At 32.4% G+C, this 18449-nt stretch overlaps 1 protein-coding gene and 2 long non-coding RNA genes across 3 annotated transcripts; 1 reads left to right on the top strand and 2 right to left on the bottom strand.

The window, feature by feature from the left end:
- Positions 1-4875: 4875 nt before the first annotated feature.
- LOC138129537 (uncharacterized) lies at positions 4876-7408 on the bottom strand. The gene is made up of 5 exons (XM_069045848.1): positions 6515-7408; positions 6160-6444; positions 5900-6107; positions 5487-5845; positions 4876-5426 (listed from the first exon to the last, which is right to left on the bottom strand). The coding sequence occupies exons 1-5, from the start codon at positions 6626-6628 to the stop codon at positions 4938-4940; spliced, it is 1455 nt and encodes a 484-aa protein (XP_068901949.1). The 5' UTR covers positions 6629-7408; the 3' UTR covers positions 4876-4937.
- A 2068-nt stretch (positions 7409-9476) lies between these two features.
- Positions 9477-10068, bottom strand: LOC138128872 (uncharacterized). The gene is made up of 2 exons (XR_011158946.1): positions 9767-10068; positions 9477-9707 (listed from the first exon to the last, which is right to left on the bottom strand). It is a non-coding gene; the product is annotated as an uncharacterized lncRNA (long non-coding RNA).
- Positions 10069-14615: 4547 nt separating this feature from the next.
- LOC138128861 (uncharacterized) lies at positions 14616-16044 on the top strand. Its single transcript, XR_011158940.1, has 2 exons — positions 14616-15169; positions 15220-16044. It is a non-coding gene; the product is annotated as an uncharacterized lncRNA (long non-coding RNA).
- Positions 16045-18449: the final 2405 nt, after the last annotated feature.

The raw sequence follows: 18449 nt of genomic DNA, 5'->3' as shown, positions 1-18449 counted from the left end.
AAAGTTTAAAAAAGCAGATGAAAATTTCTAAGTTGACGTTTGGATGACATTTACCGCACTTTGTATTCCGATTCTTCTTCACGGGACTTAAAAATTTCATAAGCTGAACCATAAAAAAATTTTAAAATTTTTTTTTCAGTTATCTATGGACCAAATGATAACTTTCAATACATCATTAGATTCAGAAAAAAAACCTTACCAGACTGAGCCTAAAAAAACTACATGTGCCCATTTAAAAAAAAAAGTTGACTATCGTTAGCTATTGAAGATAACACAAAAAAAATATATTTTATGGCTGTTTTGTACCGCATGAAAAACCATATGTTTGTTTTTTTTGTTCATTGAAATCAGGTAATAAATAAAAAAGTTATGGGTTGAGGCGTTTTTTATCAAACAGCCTGTATATATTGGTTTTCAGTACAGATGGACATTATAACTAAAACATAATATAACATTAAAAAATATTTAGTTTTAATCGGTCTTTTGTTTGAAACTGACACTCATGAAAATGATCACTGCACACGGAATAACTATGTACTTTCTTTTGTTCCATATAAAAAAGCACGTCATTTTTTATACAATCCAACAGTGGCGGCTCGTCAGGTGTAGCAGGGTGGGCAGTGCTCACCCAACACCAAATGACATATTTTTTTAATTTATTTTAATTTTTAAATTTATCAATTATTTAATTATTGATAATTTATTATTAGAAAGTAAATGTTTTTATAGGTACCGTCGATGGACAAATAAAACTGGGACAAAAATGACAGTCACATTAGTCAAAATTTACAAATTTGCATCGTTTAATTACGGCTTTATCACAAATAGGTTAACTTTGGTATGACATAGAGACTGACAAATATATTGACAATTCAATGATCTGATTTACGCAGGCAGGGGGGGTCGTGGTGGGCAAAGAAAAAGTGTGGTCTTTGGCATACGCGGATGATTTGGTGGTGCTAGCGAGAGAGGAGAAAGGTATGAAAGAAATGTTGGGAAACATGGAGAACTATATGAGGAGGAAAAAGTTGACGGTGAATGTAGAGAAATCCAAGATGATGGTGTTTAGAAAGGGGGGTGGTAGGAGAAAAATAAAAGAGTGGAGATGGGAAAAGGATAAAATTGAATAAGTGAAAGAATTTAAGTATTTAGGTTACGTGAGGAATGAAAGAAACACAGCAGCAGCACATGTGAGAGAGTTAGTGAAAAAAGCGAATAAGATAATAGGAGCGGTATGGGGGATAGGAGAGAGAAAATTTGGACATGACTTTAGAAGGAGAATAATGATGTTTGACAGTCTGGTGAAAAGCGTGATGATGTATGGAGCGGAAATATGGGGATGGAGAGAGCAAGAAGGGCACCGGGCTATATAGTGATGGAGGAAACAAAAAGGGATGGAATAAGAACAGAAGCAGGAAAGAGAGCAATAAGATTTGAGGAGAGGTTGATAGAGAGAGGAGAGTGTAGAATTTTGCAAGAGTGTCTGAAAGAAAAAAGGAAAGAAATAGGAAAAGGGGTATGGAAAGAGAGGGAGGCATATTTAGAAAGAAATGGGTATGCAGGAGCTGAGATAGAAAGAATGCGAGAGGGAGGCAGAGCAATGACAGATGAATTGGTGCAGAGAGACAGAGATGTGCAAGTGCAGGAAAGAAGAACGAGAATTAGGGAATCTAGGTACAATGGGAAGTATGAAAAAATAATAACGGAAGAACTACCAAAGTACCTAGGAAGAGAGAGTAGAAAGGAGAGAGTGATAATAGCAAGATTTAGGTGTGGAAATGAGGAGAGAGAGAATAAATATTGGAATGAGGATAGGATTAGAGTGTGCAGGATGTGTGGAGAAAAAAAGGAGACGATAGAACATTTGTTGAATGAATGCGTAGAATAGAGAGATAGATGAAAGTAGAGAAGAAATGTTGAATGAGGATGGAAGAGGGATCGAATGGATGAAGAATGTTGAGTGGAGAGAAGGACAATATGTGGGGAGGGATAATTGCTAATTTGTTAATTGGTTATTGATTTTGAATCACTGTTTTAGTTATTTACTTAGATTAGTTTTTAGTTATTATATATTATATTAAGTTAGTGGAAATGTATAAGTTAGTGGAAATGTATAAAAATCGGATTACTTTGAAAACCTGTATAGGTACCAAATATACATACATACATACATACATACAATGATCTGATTTACATTGATTAAATTTTAAGTGTCCCAGTTTTATTTCTCCACCGACCGTACATCAAAACATTTCCAAGGCGAATTTTTCTCAGGGTGAATATGTCTTTCTGGAGAGATGTTCGTTGAAATATGACAGCTCTACGCATATTATGACTGACCGTGCGAAACTGCGAAACAAAGAGACCGAAGTAGAAACGTTTGTTTAAGCTTGTGTAATGCAGGCAAGACGTGTGTCGTGAGCGTGAGCATAAAGCATTCATTTGTACATACATTTCATTTAAGTTCTCCCAACCTGTTCAATTAATTTACTTCAAATTTTGTGTAATAATAAACTAGGGAAAAATTAATAGGGAATTTTTCCTTTTTTGGTTTTTTATGAATACAGTTTAAAATTTGTAATTAAATGTCTTAGAAATATATAAATACAGGGTGTTTTTGAAGTGCGTGCAGAAATCTTAACCACGAGCTACTGGCTTCATGAAGATCTCGGAAAAAATATTAAAAAAATTCTATATTAAAAAATAAAATGACATTTATTTTTTGAGCTACAATTTTCTTTAATTGCTTTTAGTCTTCTACGTTGTCAAACAACCTAAGTAAGTAAAATTTCGGCACATTTTAAAAATACACTCTGTATATCTTATTTTATAAAACGTACAACAATGCGGTTTCCTTGTTTTAAACCATATTTCCTATAGGTTACTTCGCATTGGCGTACATTTTATAAAACATGATATACAGGGAAATTTTACCTACGAGGTTGTAAGACAACGTAGAAGACTAAAAGCAATTAAAAAAAATTGTAGCTCAATAAATAAATGTCATTTTATTTTTTGACATAGAACTTTTTAAATATGTTTCCGAGTTCTACATGAAGCCAGTGGCTCGTGGTTAAAATTTCTGCACGCATTTCAAAAACACCCTGTACACACATTAGGTGTAATGTTTCAAGTACCTGTTACATTTTAAATTTATCTAGTGTTTAAGAATACGTGGGAGGATTGGGGCAATTCCTTTGCCTTCCGAGAAAAATTGTGGAATTCCCTATTCATTTTTGCCTTGTTTATTTAGGACTAAGATACATTGAAATAACTAGTAATTGTGAGAAATTATTCACTTAATTTTAAATAAAAAAATATTAAAACAATTTTTCTTTCACCAAAATTTAATTTTTGCAGAACGCTGGCATTATTCTTAAAGATATAAAAAAAAGTTATACCTAAAAGAAAGTTGAATATCAGAGAAAAATCTTCAAAAATGTCCGCCATAGCATATGTCTAAAATAAACCATAAAGCTATTATAGCTATTAATATAACGAGAAGGTTAAGGGATTTATAATATGCGAGGACGTTGCCAGGTGACGAGGCGATTAGCCGAGTCACCTGCACAACGTCCGAGCGTTGTTTAGATCCCATAATATTCGAGTTATATTGTATAGTGGTGGCCGGGGAAAATGGGATGACTTTAATTACTTTGGGTTTGGGCTGTATTTAAATAAATCTGTTCTGTAATGGTTATCATTATAAAGATTTACGACAGGGACCGATTTCTTTGAATCTGTGTTCTTAGAAGGAACGATTTAAGAAGGGTTTTGTTTGCAGGTGGTGACAGGCAAAAATTTGGCCCTATCGTAAATCTTTATAATGATAACCATTACAGTTTTATTTGAATACAGCTCAGAGTGATTTAAGTCATTCTCATTTTCCCCGGCCGCCACTATATCATTGTATCTAACGTATTATGAGCGCGTAACTAATGTATTATTATGACTAACTAACGTATTATAAGTAACTAAGGAAGCTGAGTTATTCGAATATTATGGACTTCATAATTATTATAAAAAAAAAAAGAGAGTGCGTCGTAAAGACGCACGATAGAAGTGAAACTTTTGTATTACAGGAAAATCAAAATATTGTAAATTATCACTGATAGGTGCAAGAGGAGGTGGCTGAGCCGAGGTGCTAGTTGCTGGTTCATTGTCTTTATTATTTACACCGTTTTTTTCACATTCTCAACTGTCACTTCACTGGTACGTTTTCTCTCACGCCACGCTCTTGTTCTTTCTGCGCCTGACTTAAGCATATTTACAACAAAATTGTATATTTTAACGATAACACTAAACAATATCGAAATACGTAACTCATTGTTCATTTTTAATTAAAAGAGAGGACATTATCGATAAATGCCGTGAGTGTGACAAAGACAGAAGTATACACAATTTTAAGGGATGTTTGTATCGTGTCAAACAGATTAATTTACATATAAGTGAGATGGAAATATTGGCGCAACCGTTGTGCGAGACAGTGTTTACCCCCACCATTTTTCGTCACACAAAAACGTTGCCGATCAGAATTTCAAACCCGTCCCATAAAAAGTTTCACTCAAAAATGTGGAACATAAAGTGATCATAATCGTTAATGATACGATAAAAACAATAATAAATAAATTAATTCGTATAATAGCAGGCCAGACATGTCTTCCCTACAACTTCGTCAAGAATTGGTACCTTATCGGTAGGGCCCGGATTTTAGGCAATTAAAAAGTCGGAAATAGGTGCCTAAAATAGTCCCTTAAACTACTGCAAATAGTCCCTTAAAAACTGAAAATAAGCCATACTAGGTCCTTAAAGTTGTGGTTAATTAAATTAAAAAATGTGTTTTTAAAGTTTTAAGTAGGTACACACAACAAGATATTTACTAATTATTTTTTATTAATTAATATACAATACTACAAGTTTGTTAGTTATTTACATTGTTACGTATTTACATTGCATACAAGATATTGCTCTAAATTTTCTACTTTAAAACATTGTCGGTTATCCACCAAAATGGACTTATATTTTGAAAAACTTCTTTCTACCTCGCAAGAGGTAATGGGCGCAAATTTGTAATAAATTTCTTCCATTTTGGTGTCATGTTCCGGCACATCTTCACCTCTAAAAATTCTTGCCAATTCTAGAAGAAATTTGTATCCAGGATTTTTTTCAGTAACATCTTCAAGTTTTTTTAATGCTACTGCTGCTACAGGGCCTGGAGATTTTTTTAGGGAGGTAAATACGTTTTCAACAATTTTGATTGAATCGGTTAAAGGTAACCCATTTTTTTCCAATTGAGTAATACTTTCGCAGATTATTTTAAAATTACTGCGAACATAAATTAATTGGTTTTTTATTCCGGGTTTCTTCATTATAGACTGTGCTTTTTGAATAGCAACAGCAGAACTTCCATCAAAGGACATGACAACCTGTGAGTAGTTAAAAACAGTTTAACAATCAATTAATTTGCTTATCTTTTATATACTTACTTCTTTAATGGAATCAAAGTGTTCGCTGTAAAACATAGCAGCCTGAAGCCATGTTCCCCATCGTGTTAAAATTGGCTGTGGAGGCAGTGGCATTTCTTTTAGTTTTTCTTTGTACATTTCAACTCTCAAAGGTGCCTTAACGAAAATTTTTTTCACGTTCGAAATTAAATTATCCACATCTTCATATTGATAGCGAATTTTTTCAGCCACTAGATTTACAGCATGCGCTAAGCATGTGACATGCACAATTTTTGGATAAAACACCTTAAGGTGTCTACCAGATTTTATCATATATGGTGCTCCATCCGTTACAAACAAAAGAAACTTTTCAGCAACAACTCTGGTACTCCACAAGATTTCTACGCATAGAAATTTTAAATCAAAATAAATTTAAAAAAGTGAAAAACCCTTACCTAAAGATTGATTTACGAATCTAGCTATTGTCTCATGATTTGTTCTTTCTAATTGTTTAGACGCCAAAAGATAAGATTTTCCAGGTTCATCTTCTGAAAGTTTCCCAACCAGACAATTCGCCACATATCGCCCAAGTGCATCTGTTGTTTCGTCAACTGAAACCCATATGTTAAAAGGATCCAGCTCATTCCGAATGCGGTCAATAGTCTAAAAGTGAAAATAATTTTAAATTAAATATTAAAAGATAGTATGTTCATACATCTTTGTAGCATTTTGGTAAATAATTTTTCCGTAAAGTAGACTCATCCGGAATTTTTCTACCACAATATTTTGTCAGAAAATTCTGAAACGCAGGATTTTGTAGTTTGTGCCATGGTATATTGGCAGCTAAAAAGACGTTACAAAGTTCCATATTGAATGTACTATTTGCCGATTCCTCCAAGTTCTGTGTCAGCAACGTTTGCCGAAGCGGTGTCATAATGTTCTCTTTATGGATGGCCGTTTGCTCATGCTGTTGCAAGTGACATTTTTTTTCGCATATAAACTACAAAAAATAAAATTTTCAAATAAGTAAAAAATATAAAATGACATATTTTTAATTATGCTTAACTTACCAGTTTACCACAAGCTTTACAAAACATTTCTCGGGTTGATTTTATTTCATATAAATCTTTCTTGCTTGTCCACTGTAATATTTTTTCGCGTAAACTAATTTTTTGTTTCGGCATTATGTTCACTTTAAACAGGTTCACAAGAAACACGACCACTGCACGGAGATAAAGTAAACGAGAAATGACAAATTTGTAATGCTTATATTTACGTCTCCCACCAAATTTCAGAGGAGATGGTTAATTTTATATTTCTTAAATTTTTAGAAAATGACACCCTTAAGGTTTCTCTTATTGTTTCACTTCGGGATTTTAATTTTCGTTTTTATGGCAAGGACCATTTTATAAACGTTAAAGCTTCTAACAATACCTAAGTATCAGAAAACATTAGACCGCGTATACCTGCACCCCTTCGAACAGAGGCAAACAGATAAACTCTGTAATTTATGCCAGTCCAGTCTAATGGTTTGTGGTACTTAGGTATTGTCGGAGTATTTACCGCTGACATCATGGTCCCAACCGTAAAAGCGAAAAAGTAATTCCTGTATTGTACTGCACTTTGTACATTTCAGTAATTACATCTCCTTAAATTTTAAAATCATAAAGCATTGTAAATTTTATTGAGGTACCACTTTTACATTTTCAATACCGTAAACTTCCCAGAATTCGAAAATTGGGAAAAAACCGCAAAAATGAAATTGATTTTTGGTCATTTTAGGCATGTTCAGGCAGTTAAAAGGTAAAATAGGTATTTAAAGGGCATTTTAGGCCGAATAGGCAGAATCAAATATGGCTCTAATTACTCTAATTAAGCCAGAAATCATTTATAGACAAGTTTCATACATGTGCCTTAAAAAATAAAAATAGTCCATTTTGCCTAAAATCCGGGCCCTACTTATCGGTAACGTCCGCACAACTTAGTCGTTGACTTTCATGTGGTAGTTCGTCATGGAGAATCTGCGAGAATTAGTACGAGATAACGGTGATTTGGTTAATTATTTGTTGACAAACGCGTTTAATAAATCTTCCGTTGACCACTTGTTAATTTCAATATTAATGAATTATTTTGTCTAAAATATAGTGTATTAATGGACCTCATTAATACACTATTTTTCATTAATCAAGGATTTTTGCGATTTTGACGTTTTGATGATATTTTGATGTATAAACAACCTCGAACATGCATTGTTTGCAGTTACCAACACTGCAGCAGGTAGTGCAGCAGGGTTTTCTTTATTTTATAGCTCCATAACTGCACAATTACGAATTCACTTTTTCAAAAGCCGACCTTTTTGGTTATAATTCGCATGTCATATTTTTCAAAGGTAACTAGGTTTTCTTAGCAACCGTGATTTTTACGTGAAATTGAATGTGAATGGAGTTGACGTCTTCTGGCACTCTTTGTGGAAAAGTGAATAGAAGGTGTTGAAAAATTTTAAAATTACTTACCCTGAGGACAAAAAAAGGTCTCATCTTTATCGAAAAAGATGAAATTGGTTTTGATTTGGCTTTAATTTGAAATTTTGTCATAAAAAAAAGTTTGCGGTCAACGAAAAAATTTTGTAATCAACTCCTTTGTTAATGGGCGATTAATAATCTCAACTATTAAAGGCACTCACTCGCTACACTCGTTCGTGCTTTAAACAGTTTCGATTATTAATCGCCTTCATTAACAAATTAGTTTATTAAATAACTATTTCCGTTGACCGCTTGTTAATTTCAGTATTAATGAATTATTTTGTCTAACATATAGTGTATTTATGGACCTCATTATAGTATATTAAAGAACGATTTTATAAGGGTTGATTTGGCGCACGAGTTCCAGGTGTAGAAAACGACCCGTAGGGGAGTTTTGTATGGAACGAGTGCGCCAATGCCCTTATAAAACAAGTTTTTTATGTTATTTTTTAGAATTTGCACCCTTGTTTTAATTTTTAAATAAAAAAATTAAATTTTCAAATTCTAGGGAATTTTGTATTAATTGGTAATTCAAGGTAACGGATGCAACTACATCTGCAACATATGTTAAAAAGTAGAGTTTGAACATTAATATTGGAAGTTTTTTGGTGTAAATGACAATAATACACTGAAATATTGATAAAAATTTTCTTAGAGATCTAAATATTAAACTACGAGTGCTTTAAGAGATAGCCATAAACGACTCCAAATTGAATACAACAATAGACCTATTAGAGACGCAGATTCTAAAAATACACTATTTTTCATTAATCAACGATTTTTGCAATTTTGACGTTTTGATGATATGTATAAACAACCTCAAACATGCATTGTTTGCACTTACCAATACTGCACCAGGTAGTGCAGCAGGGTTTTATATATGTATTTTATAGCTCCATAACTGCACAATTACGAATTCACTTTTTCAAAAGCCGACCTTTTTGGTTGTAATTCGCATGTCATATTTTTCAAAGGTAACTAGGTTTTCTTAGCAACCGTGATTTTTACGTGAAATTGAATGTGAATGGAGTTGACGTCTTCTGACACTCTTTGTGGAAAAGTGAATAGCAAGTGTTGAAAAATTTAAAAATGGCCCAGCTTGAGGACAAAAAAAAGGATGAAGGTATTTTATAAGGTCTCATCTTTATCGAAAAAGATGAAATTGGTTTTGATTTGGCTTTAATTTGAAATTTTGTCACAAAAACAAAAAAATTTGCGGTCAACGAAAAAATTTTGTGATCAACTCGTTTGTTAATGGGGGATTAATAATCTCAACTATTATTCGATTATTAATCGCCTTCATTAACAAACTAGTTTATTAAATAACTATTCTAACACTAATATCTTAAATCGTTTTTATAGTGCATTTGAGCTCACATGTTTTGTTACCTATAGAATACGCTTTTCTTTATAAAACACGTCGTCAGTAGTAACGTTTTTTATGAAATTATAAAACACGCCGTCAATAGCAACTTATTTTATAATTATAAGATTGTAAAATAGGCAGATGCACATTATTCAAGTAACATTTTATTCATCATTTTTACAGTAATTATTTCAAAATGAAAAGCACAATTATTGGATTGAAAACTCAGGCCTGTACTTGAGCTAGAACTGCCACATTCCTCCCTATTGCTTAGCTTGGTGCTCTTGTTTATAACATCTACTTCTTTAACTTCTGCTGTTTCATCCAATGCAAGCGTCCCACCAACAAAGACTTTTCTGGCAATCTTTACTTTCTCTTCAAAGGATTCTTGTCGTAATGTGAATTAACTTTTCAATAAAGTTCTGCACACTTACCTTCATATCAAGAAAAACCAAAATGACATCTTCGGTTACCTCCTTGATGCCTTTTTTATTCTTCCAGCCTTTCGTACGAAATTCTTTTCCCTTATTCTTATTTCTTCTGGAACGTTTTGGCACATTTCAACGATGAAAATTGTTTTTTTCAAAATTTGTTGATATTATTACCATAGTGTCCACGGCAATATTCACATTTTGTGTATTGTGACGCGCCTCGAACAATTTATGACATTTTAGAATAACTTCTGAATTTATTAAAATTTGTGATAAGATGTTAGTTAGAATAAAATGTTGAAGACAATACGTGTTTTATAGTTTAAAAATCTCGGTCTATTAAATCCTCGCTCCCTGCGGTCGCTCTGATTTAAACTACGACCTTGATTTTTAAATCGTCTATAAAACACTAGTGTTGCGGATGTTACAGCCGATGGGCTTCAGCGGGGTGGGGAAGCAACGCCCACTCAGGGCACAGATTACTCATATAAACAGATAGTGCACTCGGACCTCGAATTGTTTCCAGTTTCAGTGCGCAAGTCTCTGTTTCGGTTCGCACGAATTTAAAAACCTGTTTAGTTGGTTTTGTAAATAAATATGATAAAGAAGAATTTTCCCTTAGATTATTCTCTAAAACTGTATGTCCACATGAGAATTTATTATGCATTAAAATATTACAACTGCAACATAAATTGCCCAACACTTAAAAACAGAAAGTTATTGAATGTATCGCATTTGTGACTTTGTGAAGCATTTATTTGAGGTAGTGTAAAAGATAAAACGGCCTAACCCAGAAAATATAGAACTATATACTTTTCCAGGTTCCGCATTATTATCGGAAATTTTCGCATTGTAAATTAAAAATGTTATTTAATAAAAATATTCAATCATAATATAGAGAGTGCCGTGACAACTGTCTAAATGTCAATAAATTCGCTCTCTAATAAAAACGCGCCAAATGTTGTTGCAAGTGCTTCACTGCAATCCAATGGTGCTACAGAAGTTAAAAAACGCAAAAAATGGACTATGGAAATGAATATTTTCATTATACGGGAATATTTTCGGATCACGAAACTACAGGATGTTGTGAGTACTTACAGGCTTGATTTATTTAAAGCGTTCCAAAGTAAGTACCCCCAGTTTCCTGTTACTATTCAAAATTTAGCTGACCAGAGGAGAGCCATTATGAAGAAAAACTATATCCCTTCGGCAATTTTAGAAAAGATCAAAAATGATGTAAAGTCAGAATTGTCAATTAATTATTCTGACAATAATGAAGTTTCTAATAATTTACTCCAAAATTATGTTGAACCGCAAAGTTTACAAAGTTTATCTAATCATAATGACTCTTTCTGTCCAATTATCGATTCACCAAACACCATACAAACAGACATACATAATTTAGACTTGAGTTATAATGATATACATGTTATTAATAAAAATTTTTACTACCATCAAAATTTTAAAGAACAAATTGAAGATGAATTTAATAGAACTCTGAACGAATTTGAACATATAGAACCATTTAATAGACCACTATTACCTAAACAACAAAGCTCCAAAAAATTCTTTGCAATGATTGAAATTTTAAATCAATTCATTTTACCTAAATTTGTAAATAACACCACAAGTTTTAAAAAATTACACAGTATTATATATAGTGGAGCTTTAACAATTATCAGATTAAATGGATCAAAAGAAATTGGCCAGACAAATAATATAAAAACGAGAGAATTACCAAAATGGGAACTAAGACTAAATAAACGTATTAATAATATCAGACGAGATTTAGGTAGAATAACTCAATATTTAAAGGGTATAAATTCTAATCATCTAAATAATTGTATTCAATCCATTTTAAATAACAACCGAATACATTGTTTAAAATATAATGAATATAATAAAACATTAATAGAAATCAAAGACACTTTATTACAGAAGTTACATATTTATTCTAAACGACTCAAAAGATATAAAAATAATAAACAACGGAAATTTGAAAACAAACTATTTAGAAATAATGAGAAGTTGTTTTACAAAAATTTAACAGATAATAAAACTCAAACTAATAATGGTACACCAAATATAAACGAAATTAAAGAATTCTGGTCAAACATATGGTCAAATGAAGTTCAATTTAATAATCAGGCAGAATGGATTCCTCATTTACAAAATGATATACCAGATAGTAATAATCGACATCATATTCAAATTAGCCTTGAAATTTTAGTTAAAAATATTAATAGTTCACATAATTGGAAATCCCCTGGAGGTGACCAAATTCATAACTTTTGGTTAAAAAAATTTACTTGTATTCATAAATGCTTACTTGATCACTGTAACGGATTTATTAGGGAACCTAACACATTTCCAGAGTTTTTGGCCCATGGTATAACATATCTGAAACCAAAAGATTTCGATATTAAAAATCCATCAAAATATAGGCCAATCACATGTCTGCCTACAATTTATAAAATTATGACATCTTGCATTAAAGTAATAATTTACGACCATTGTCAAAAATTAAATATACTTAATGAAGAACAAAAAGGTTGTGTTAAAGAGTGTTTTGGTTGTAAAGAACAACTCATAATAGATACGGTAATAATGGAACAAGCTAGAAAAAATAATAGAAATATTTATACCGCATTCATAGACTACAAAAAAGCCTATGATTCAGTACCACATTCATGGTTAATTAAAATTCTTAAAATTTATAAAATTAATTTGGATTTGATTAACTTTTTATCTCATGTTATGACATTTTGGAGAACTAATTTAAATTTATCAATAAACAATACTAAATTAAAATCCGAGCCTATTCAAATTAAACGGGGGATTTATCAAGGAGATTCTTTAAGTCCTTTATGGTTTTGTCTAGCCATTAATCCTTTGACAAATCTATTAAATAGCACTGGATATGGTTTCAATATTAGACTTAATAATACCACACTATCCAAATTAAATCACCTTCTCTATATGGATGACATAAAACTTTATGCATCAAAAAAGAATCACATTTTATCTTTACTAACAATAACTGAAAATTTCTCAAATGATATTGGGATGAGTTTTGGTATTGATAAGTGTAAAATGCAATCAATATGTCGCGGTCATTACGAACATTTAGAATATATAACTCAAGAAGGAGAAATCATTAAAAATTTAAATAAAGGAGAATTTTATAAATATTTAGGTATTAATCAATCAAATCATATTCAACACTCAATTATAAAAGAAAATTTAGAAAAGCAATTTTATTTAAGAATTAAATCTATTTTAAAATCAAAATTAAACGGTAATAATTTAATTAAAGCAGTTAATACATATGCTGTTCCATTACTGACCTATTCTTTCGGTGTTATAAAATGGTCCAAAACTAATTTACAGAACATAAACATTAAAACTAGAGTTCTTTTTACCAAATTTAGTAAACACCATCCTAAATCTGCTATTGAAAGATTTAATTTACCACGCGAAAACGGTGGAAGGGGTTTTTCAAATCTAGAAATACTGCTAAAAAATCAAATTGCTTCACTAAAAAATTATTTCCTCAATAGAGCTCGTGATAACACCTTTTTCAATGCTTTGGTTTCAGCCGATAAAGGCTACACACCTTTAAATTTAAGTGATAATATAATTTCAGACATTGTTAAGCCAAATATACCTGACACAATAGCAAATATAAAACAGAAGTCTTTACATGGGAGATACTTTAAAGAACTGGAACAACCAGAAGTTAATATTCAGGCATCTCATGCATGGCTTAAGAAATCAAATATTCACCCTGAGACGGAGGGTTTTATATTTGCAATACAAGATCGTGTTATAAATACAAGAAATTATAAAAAACACATATGCGGTTTACAATCGATAATTGATAAATGTAGGATTTGCGGAACTGAAGGGGAAACAATTGAACACATTATTTCTTCTTGCACCGTTTTGGCTCAAAGCGAATATAAAAAACGACACGATATATTCGCTAAAATTATACACATGAATTTAGCTGTTAAATTCAATTTATTAAAGAATACACAACCACATTATAGTTATACACCAGAAAGTTGTTTGGAAAATGACAGTTACAAGTTATATTTTGATAGAACAATTTTAACTGACATTCATATTAAGCATAACAGACCAGACATTATAATTTTAAATAAACAACAAAAGCAAGCATATCTTTTAGATATAGCTGTTCCAAATTCACATAATATAACACAGACATATAACACAAAAATTAATAAATATTTAGAGTTGTCCGTTGCTATGAGAAATCTTTGGTGTTTAGAAAAAATTTCGATTTTACCACTTGTAATTTCAGCAACGGGAATAGTACCGCAATCTCTTTTTAAAAATTTAAAAATTCTGGATTTAGATAACACATTGGTAGTTGAAATTCAAAAAGGTATATTATTATACTCATGTCACATCGTGAGGAAGTTCCTTAACATTGACACAGAACATAATACACAACAAAGTCAAAATGCGGAGGCAAGACGCCGGTAATTATGTTGATAAGCACTGCACTATTACTTGATAGTAATATCCGTAATAGTGTATGTACTCCGGCAAAATTGCCGTGCCGCCGGGTGGAGGTGGGATAGTTTTTTATATAATAGTTATAATTGACTATAACATAATATCTTTAGAACCCAAGCCTAATAATAACTTACAATTAATTGGTATAAATAAAACTGTGGTTTAAATTCACTACAACAAAATTTAAACTTATTTCATGCCACAATTAAGTCTGTATGGGTTAGCCTGTTTCCATTTTGATTGTTTTATTTAGAATAATTGATTTGTTTGAATTGTATTCCTTTTTTATTATTTTTTCTTTCTGAAATAGTTATTTGTATAGCAAGGCTGCGAAATCCTACTTTGACGAACCGAGAGAAAAATTGTCGTCAAGGCCGCTTTGCGGCCGAGACAAGACAATCTCGAGGTCGTCAAAGGATTTCGTAGCCAAGGTGTACACAAGATTTTGTGTGCAACCCAAAAATTTGTAATTATAAAATGAACAAGTAAAATTTCCTTCACTGTCAATAAAAATAAAGTCGGCCTACATGTCGCCATGTCGCTATGGAAACGACATAAATAAAACAATTCATTTTGAGAAAAATTAGAAAAATGTCGCAAGAAAATTACAACGTTTTTGTTCCGTCTACTTCCCCGGAGTTAAAAAATATTGCAGATTGTGCAGTGTCCAGTGTCGGAGAATGTTGTTTTGGCTTATTTAATGGAAAAATCAAAAACTGTGAAAAGTTCAACTTTATGGAGCACATATTCAATGTTGAAGCTCACGCTGAACATACGGGATGGCATTGGTGTCACGAAGTTTCTGAAATTGGTACCTTTTTTGAAAAAAAGTCAGTTTGTTATCAGGCGAAAAAGTCTAAGGTATTGACACGAGACCAGATCAATTTACTGTATAATCTGCCCTTTTTTAGGTCATTTTAATCATGGAATATCAGGAATATCAGAAGCCATGCGAAGAGACGAACTAACCAAAATGTCTATCGATGACATCAAGGATGAACATTCTGTATTAATAGTGGCCGTTGCTGACACAAAAACTGGCATAAAACGAACTTTTACTGTCACCAATCCAGAATTTGTAAGATTATACCGCAAATATGCAGCTCTTGTTCCGTGTACTCATCCAGAGTTAAAAAAATATTATAAATTGTGCAGTGTCGCATTTGAAACCTGAAAAATCGAAACAGCAATATAAAAAAATGTTACAGTGACTTTGAGACTGATGTAACAAGAAGAATGTGAAAACCGTGTTGGATAATGTTGCATTGGCTTACCTATTTACTGGAATTTATTTATTGTGGCAGGTAAATGTTAAATTCTGTTAAGATAAGTTATCATCTGCTCCCTTTTAGGTTATTTTAATCGTGGAAATATCAGATGCCGTGCGAAGAGACAAATAAACCAAAATGTCTGTTGATGCCATTCAGGATTCAGGATATCTTACTAGTTACTAGATATTTCCCTTTTTGACCGGTTAAAAATTAACCTATATAATTCTTCTAGATCGATAATCGGGATCTTTTTTACCGACTCGTCATTCATGAAGCCACCACTCCATTTGAAATTGGCGGGAACTTCAAACCAGATGAAAATTCTGTACTAATAGCGGCCGTTCCTGACACAAAAACTGGCATAAATCAAACTTTAACTGTACCCAATCCAGATTTTGTAAGATCACACGGCAAATATAGAGATAGACATGTTGTAATTGTGATAATAAATAAATATTGAAATGACTTTTACTTTTACGGCCGTCGTCAAGGCAACGGCTGCGAAATTCAATTTCGCGGCCTGCTCAAGGCACGCGAAGTGCTCATTTCGCGTACGGCACACAAAATATATTACGTTAATATTTTATTCTGGTTTTATTTTCTGTATCATTTTTATGGACATAACATCAATAGAATTGATTAGAACTCTTATTTGCTTTATTTACAATTTTAGAATTCCGCGTCGATCGGGTCACATTTTAAATTCGCGCGAACCAAACGAAAGCTACTGCGGCAAGAATCTTGAACCGCTACAATCAATGCATTGCTGGTCAAGTGCACTATCTGCTTATATGAGTAATCTGTGCTCAGGGGTTGGCCGCTACCTACCCGAACATTATAAATTCCAAGAATATTAAAAATTCTGAGATTCTTGCCTTGATTCTTCTCTCGATTCTTGTCTCGATGCTTCACTCGTTTCTTGTCGCGACTCTTGTCGTAATTATTGTCTCAAATTCTCGTTGACAATTGTGTAATTCAAGTAGATTAAGTGTTGAATTTTAAATAAACAAAGTTCAAGCAACCTACATATTTAATTGTTCATCCATTGTGATCCTCAACTACAAAACTGGTCATCCATTGTGACCGCAAACATCTTCATCTATCGAGATTGGTCCTTCAAGCATTCCTCAAAAATTGGATCATCCATTGTGGTCCAAGTCATCACGAAACAACTTGTTATCTTAATGACTATGACACTGTCATTTAAATGATGGCTAACTTTTTTGCCAGTCACTGTAATTTGCAAATTTAATATAAAGTCCATTCACGTTGGATTTTCCTAGTCAAGGTCAAATAATTCAATATTGTGGCGGTGTGATTTTTAGTTCAAAAATGCTTTAGCTGTGTATGTCACCAATACGGACTGATAAAGTAACCAAGTCATTCGTAGACTGTAGAGGGTATGTTATTCGCTGTCAGCAAAGAAACAGTCATTTTTCAAATATTGTTATTAAACTTTTTAGAGGATAACAATAGGTAATAATACATCCATTTTGTTATCACTTGCACTAAAAATAGTGTCAGTTGTTAATCGGTATGATGATAGGATTAGGAACATACAATAGGTACGGTCGGTGGACAAATAAAACTGGGACACTTAAAATTTAATCTATGTAAATCAGACCACTGAATTGTCAATATATTTGTCAGAACATGGCCAACTGTATCAAAACGCTAAACGCTTATTATGGCCGTCCCACTCGATGATTTCTCCGTAAGAAAAATTGTTCTTGACATTTAAAAAAATCGTACGTACAGTAGAGACCTCAAGTGACAATTATTTGAACTAAAAGACAACGGATGACAGAAACGTCTTTTTTTCTGTAATTGGTTATGTCCTATTCTTGGTTATGTCCATGTTAAATATTTATAAGTAAATAAATTAACTGCAAGTGTTAATTGTAGTAACAAAATAATAAAAATAGTAAAAGTGTAAAATAAGAAACATATAATAGGTAAGGTGTTGTGTCAATAGCTTAAAAACCATAAAAAAACCAACTTCAATTGCTTCAAAATACCAGACATAACCTCAAATTGTTTTAATTCGAATTTAGTATTTTTCTGAATACATTGTGTTGTTGGATAATGTGACTCGTGTCAGCATTAGAATAAGTGAGCACATCAAAAAGATTGTCACCTATGAAAAAAATTCAACAAGATAATGGTAGCTAAATTTCCTAGAATGGAACAAAGTTTTCATGGTTGCAGAGGATAACCCAAATGGACTTAATAAATACAAAGATTCGCCGACCCAGCTAGCAAATAAGTTACCAGGAGCCAACAAGTCGTTTATCAAAAAGAAACATTCAGTTTAAAGGAAAATGCATATGGGAGGAACACACAGGATGAGATTCTAAATTTGTAATAAAAGCTTTAAAAATGTATCAACACGTTTATTTACCTTTAAATGTACAGCTTTCTATCAAAATGAACAGATTTTTCAGTATTAAAATGGTGTTTGGAAATAGCGACCTTCGGTTATAACGACCGAATTTCACCGGTCCCTTCCACGTCGTTATAAACGATACCTATATACTGTATATGGTTTGGATAATACCAAATCTGAAACCATTGGTGAAAGACCTTGCACAGCCAACAAAATGCTCTGCTATGTTATCCACGGGTTATCAACTAGATACACAATTGCTGCAGGGTACTATGGCGGACAATAAATTTAGGCCGGCCTGTCATTGGCTTGACATCAAAATGTGAAGCTGGCATTATGTTCAACTAACCCCATTTTCGATTTTTGTCATTCTTGTCATCGTGTCAGCGATAATCAAAATTAAAACTGGGGAAAGAAGCGTGTACCAGAGAGAAGTGTGTACTACAAATCAGTTATGGTAATGCGTCATGATCTGTAAGTTACG

Source organism: Tenebrio molitor, chromosome 4 (assembly GCF_963966145.1).
Source record: "Tenebrio molitor chromosome 4, icTenMoli1.1, whole genome shotgun sequence".
Lineage (NCBI taxonomy): Eukaryota > Metazoa > Arthropoda > Insecta > Coleoptera > Tenebrionidae > Tenebrio > Tenebrio molitor.
The sequence above is the reverse complement of the archived record's forward strand: the minus strand, read 5'-3'. Positions and strand labels throughout refer to the sequence as shown.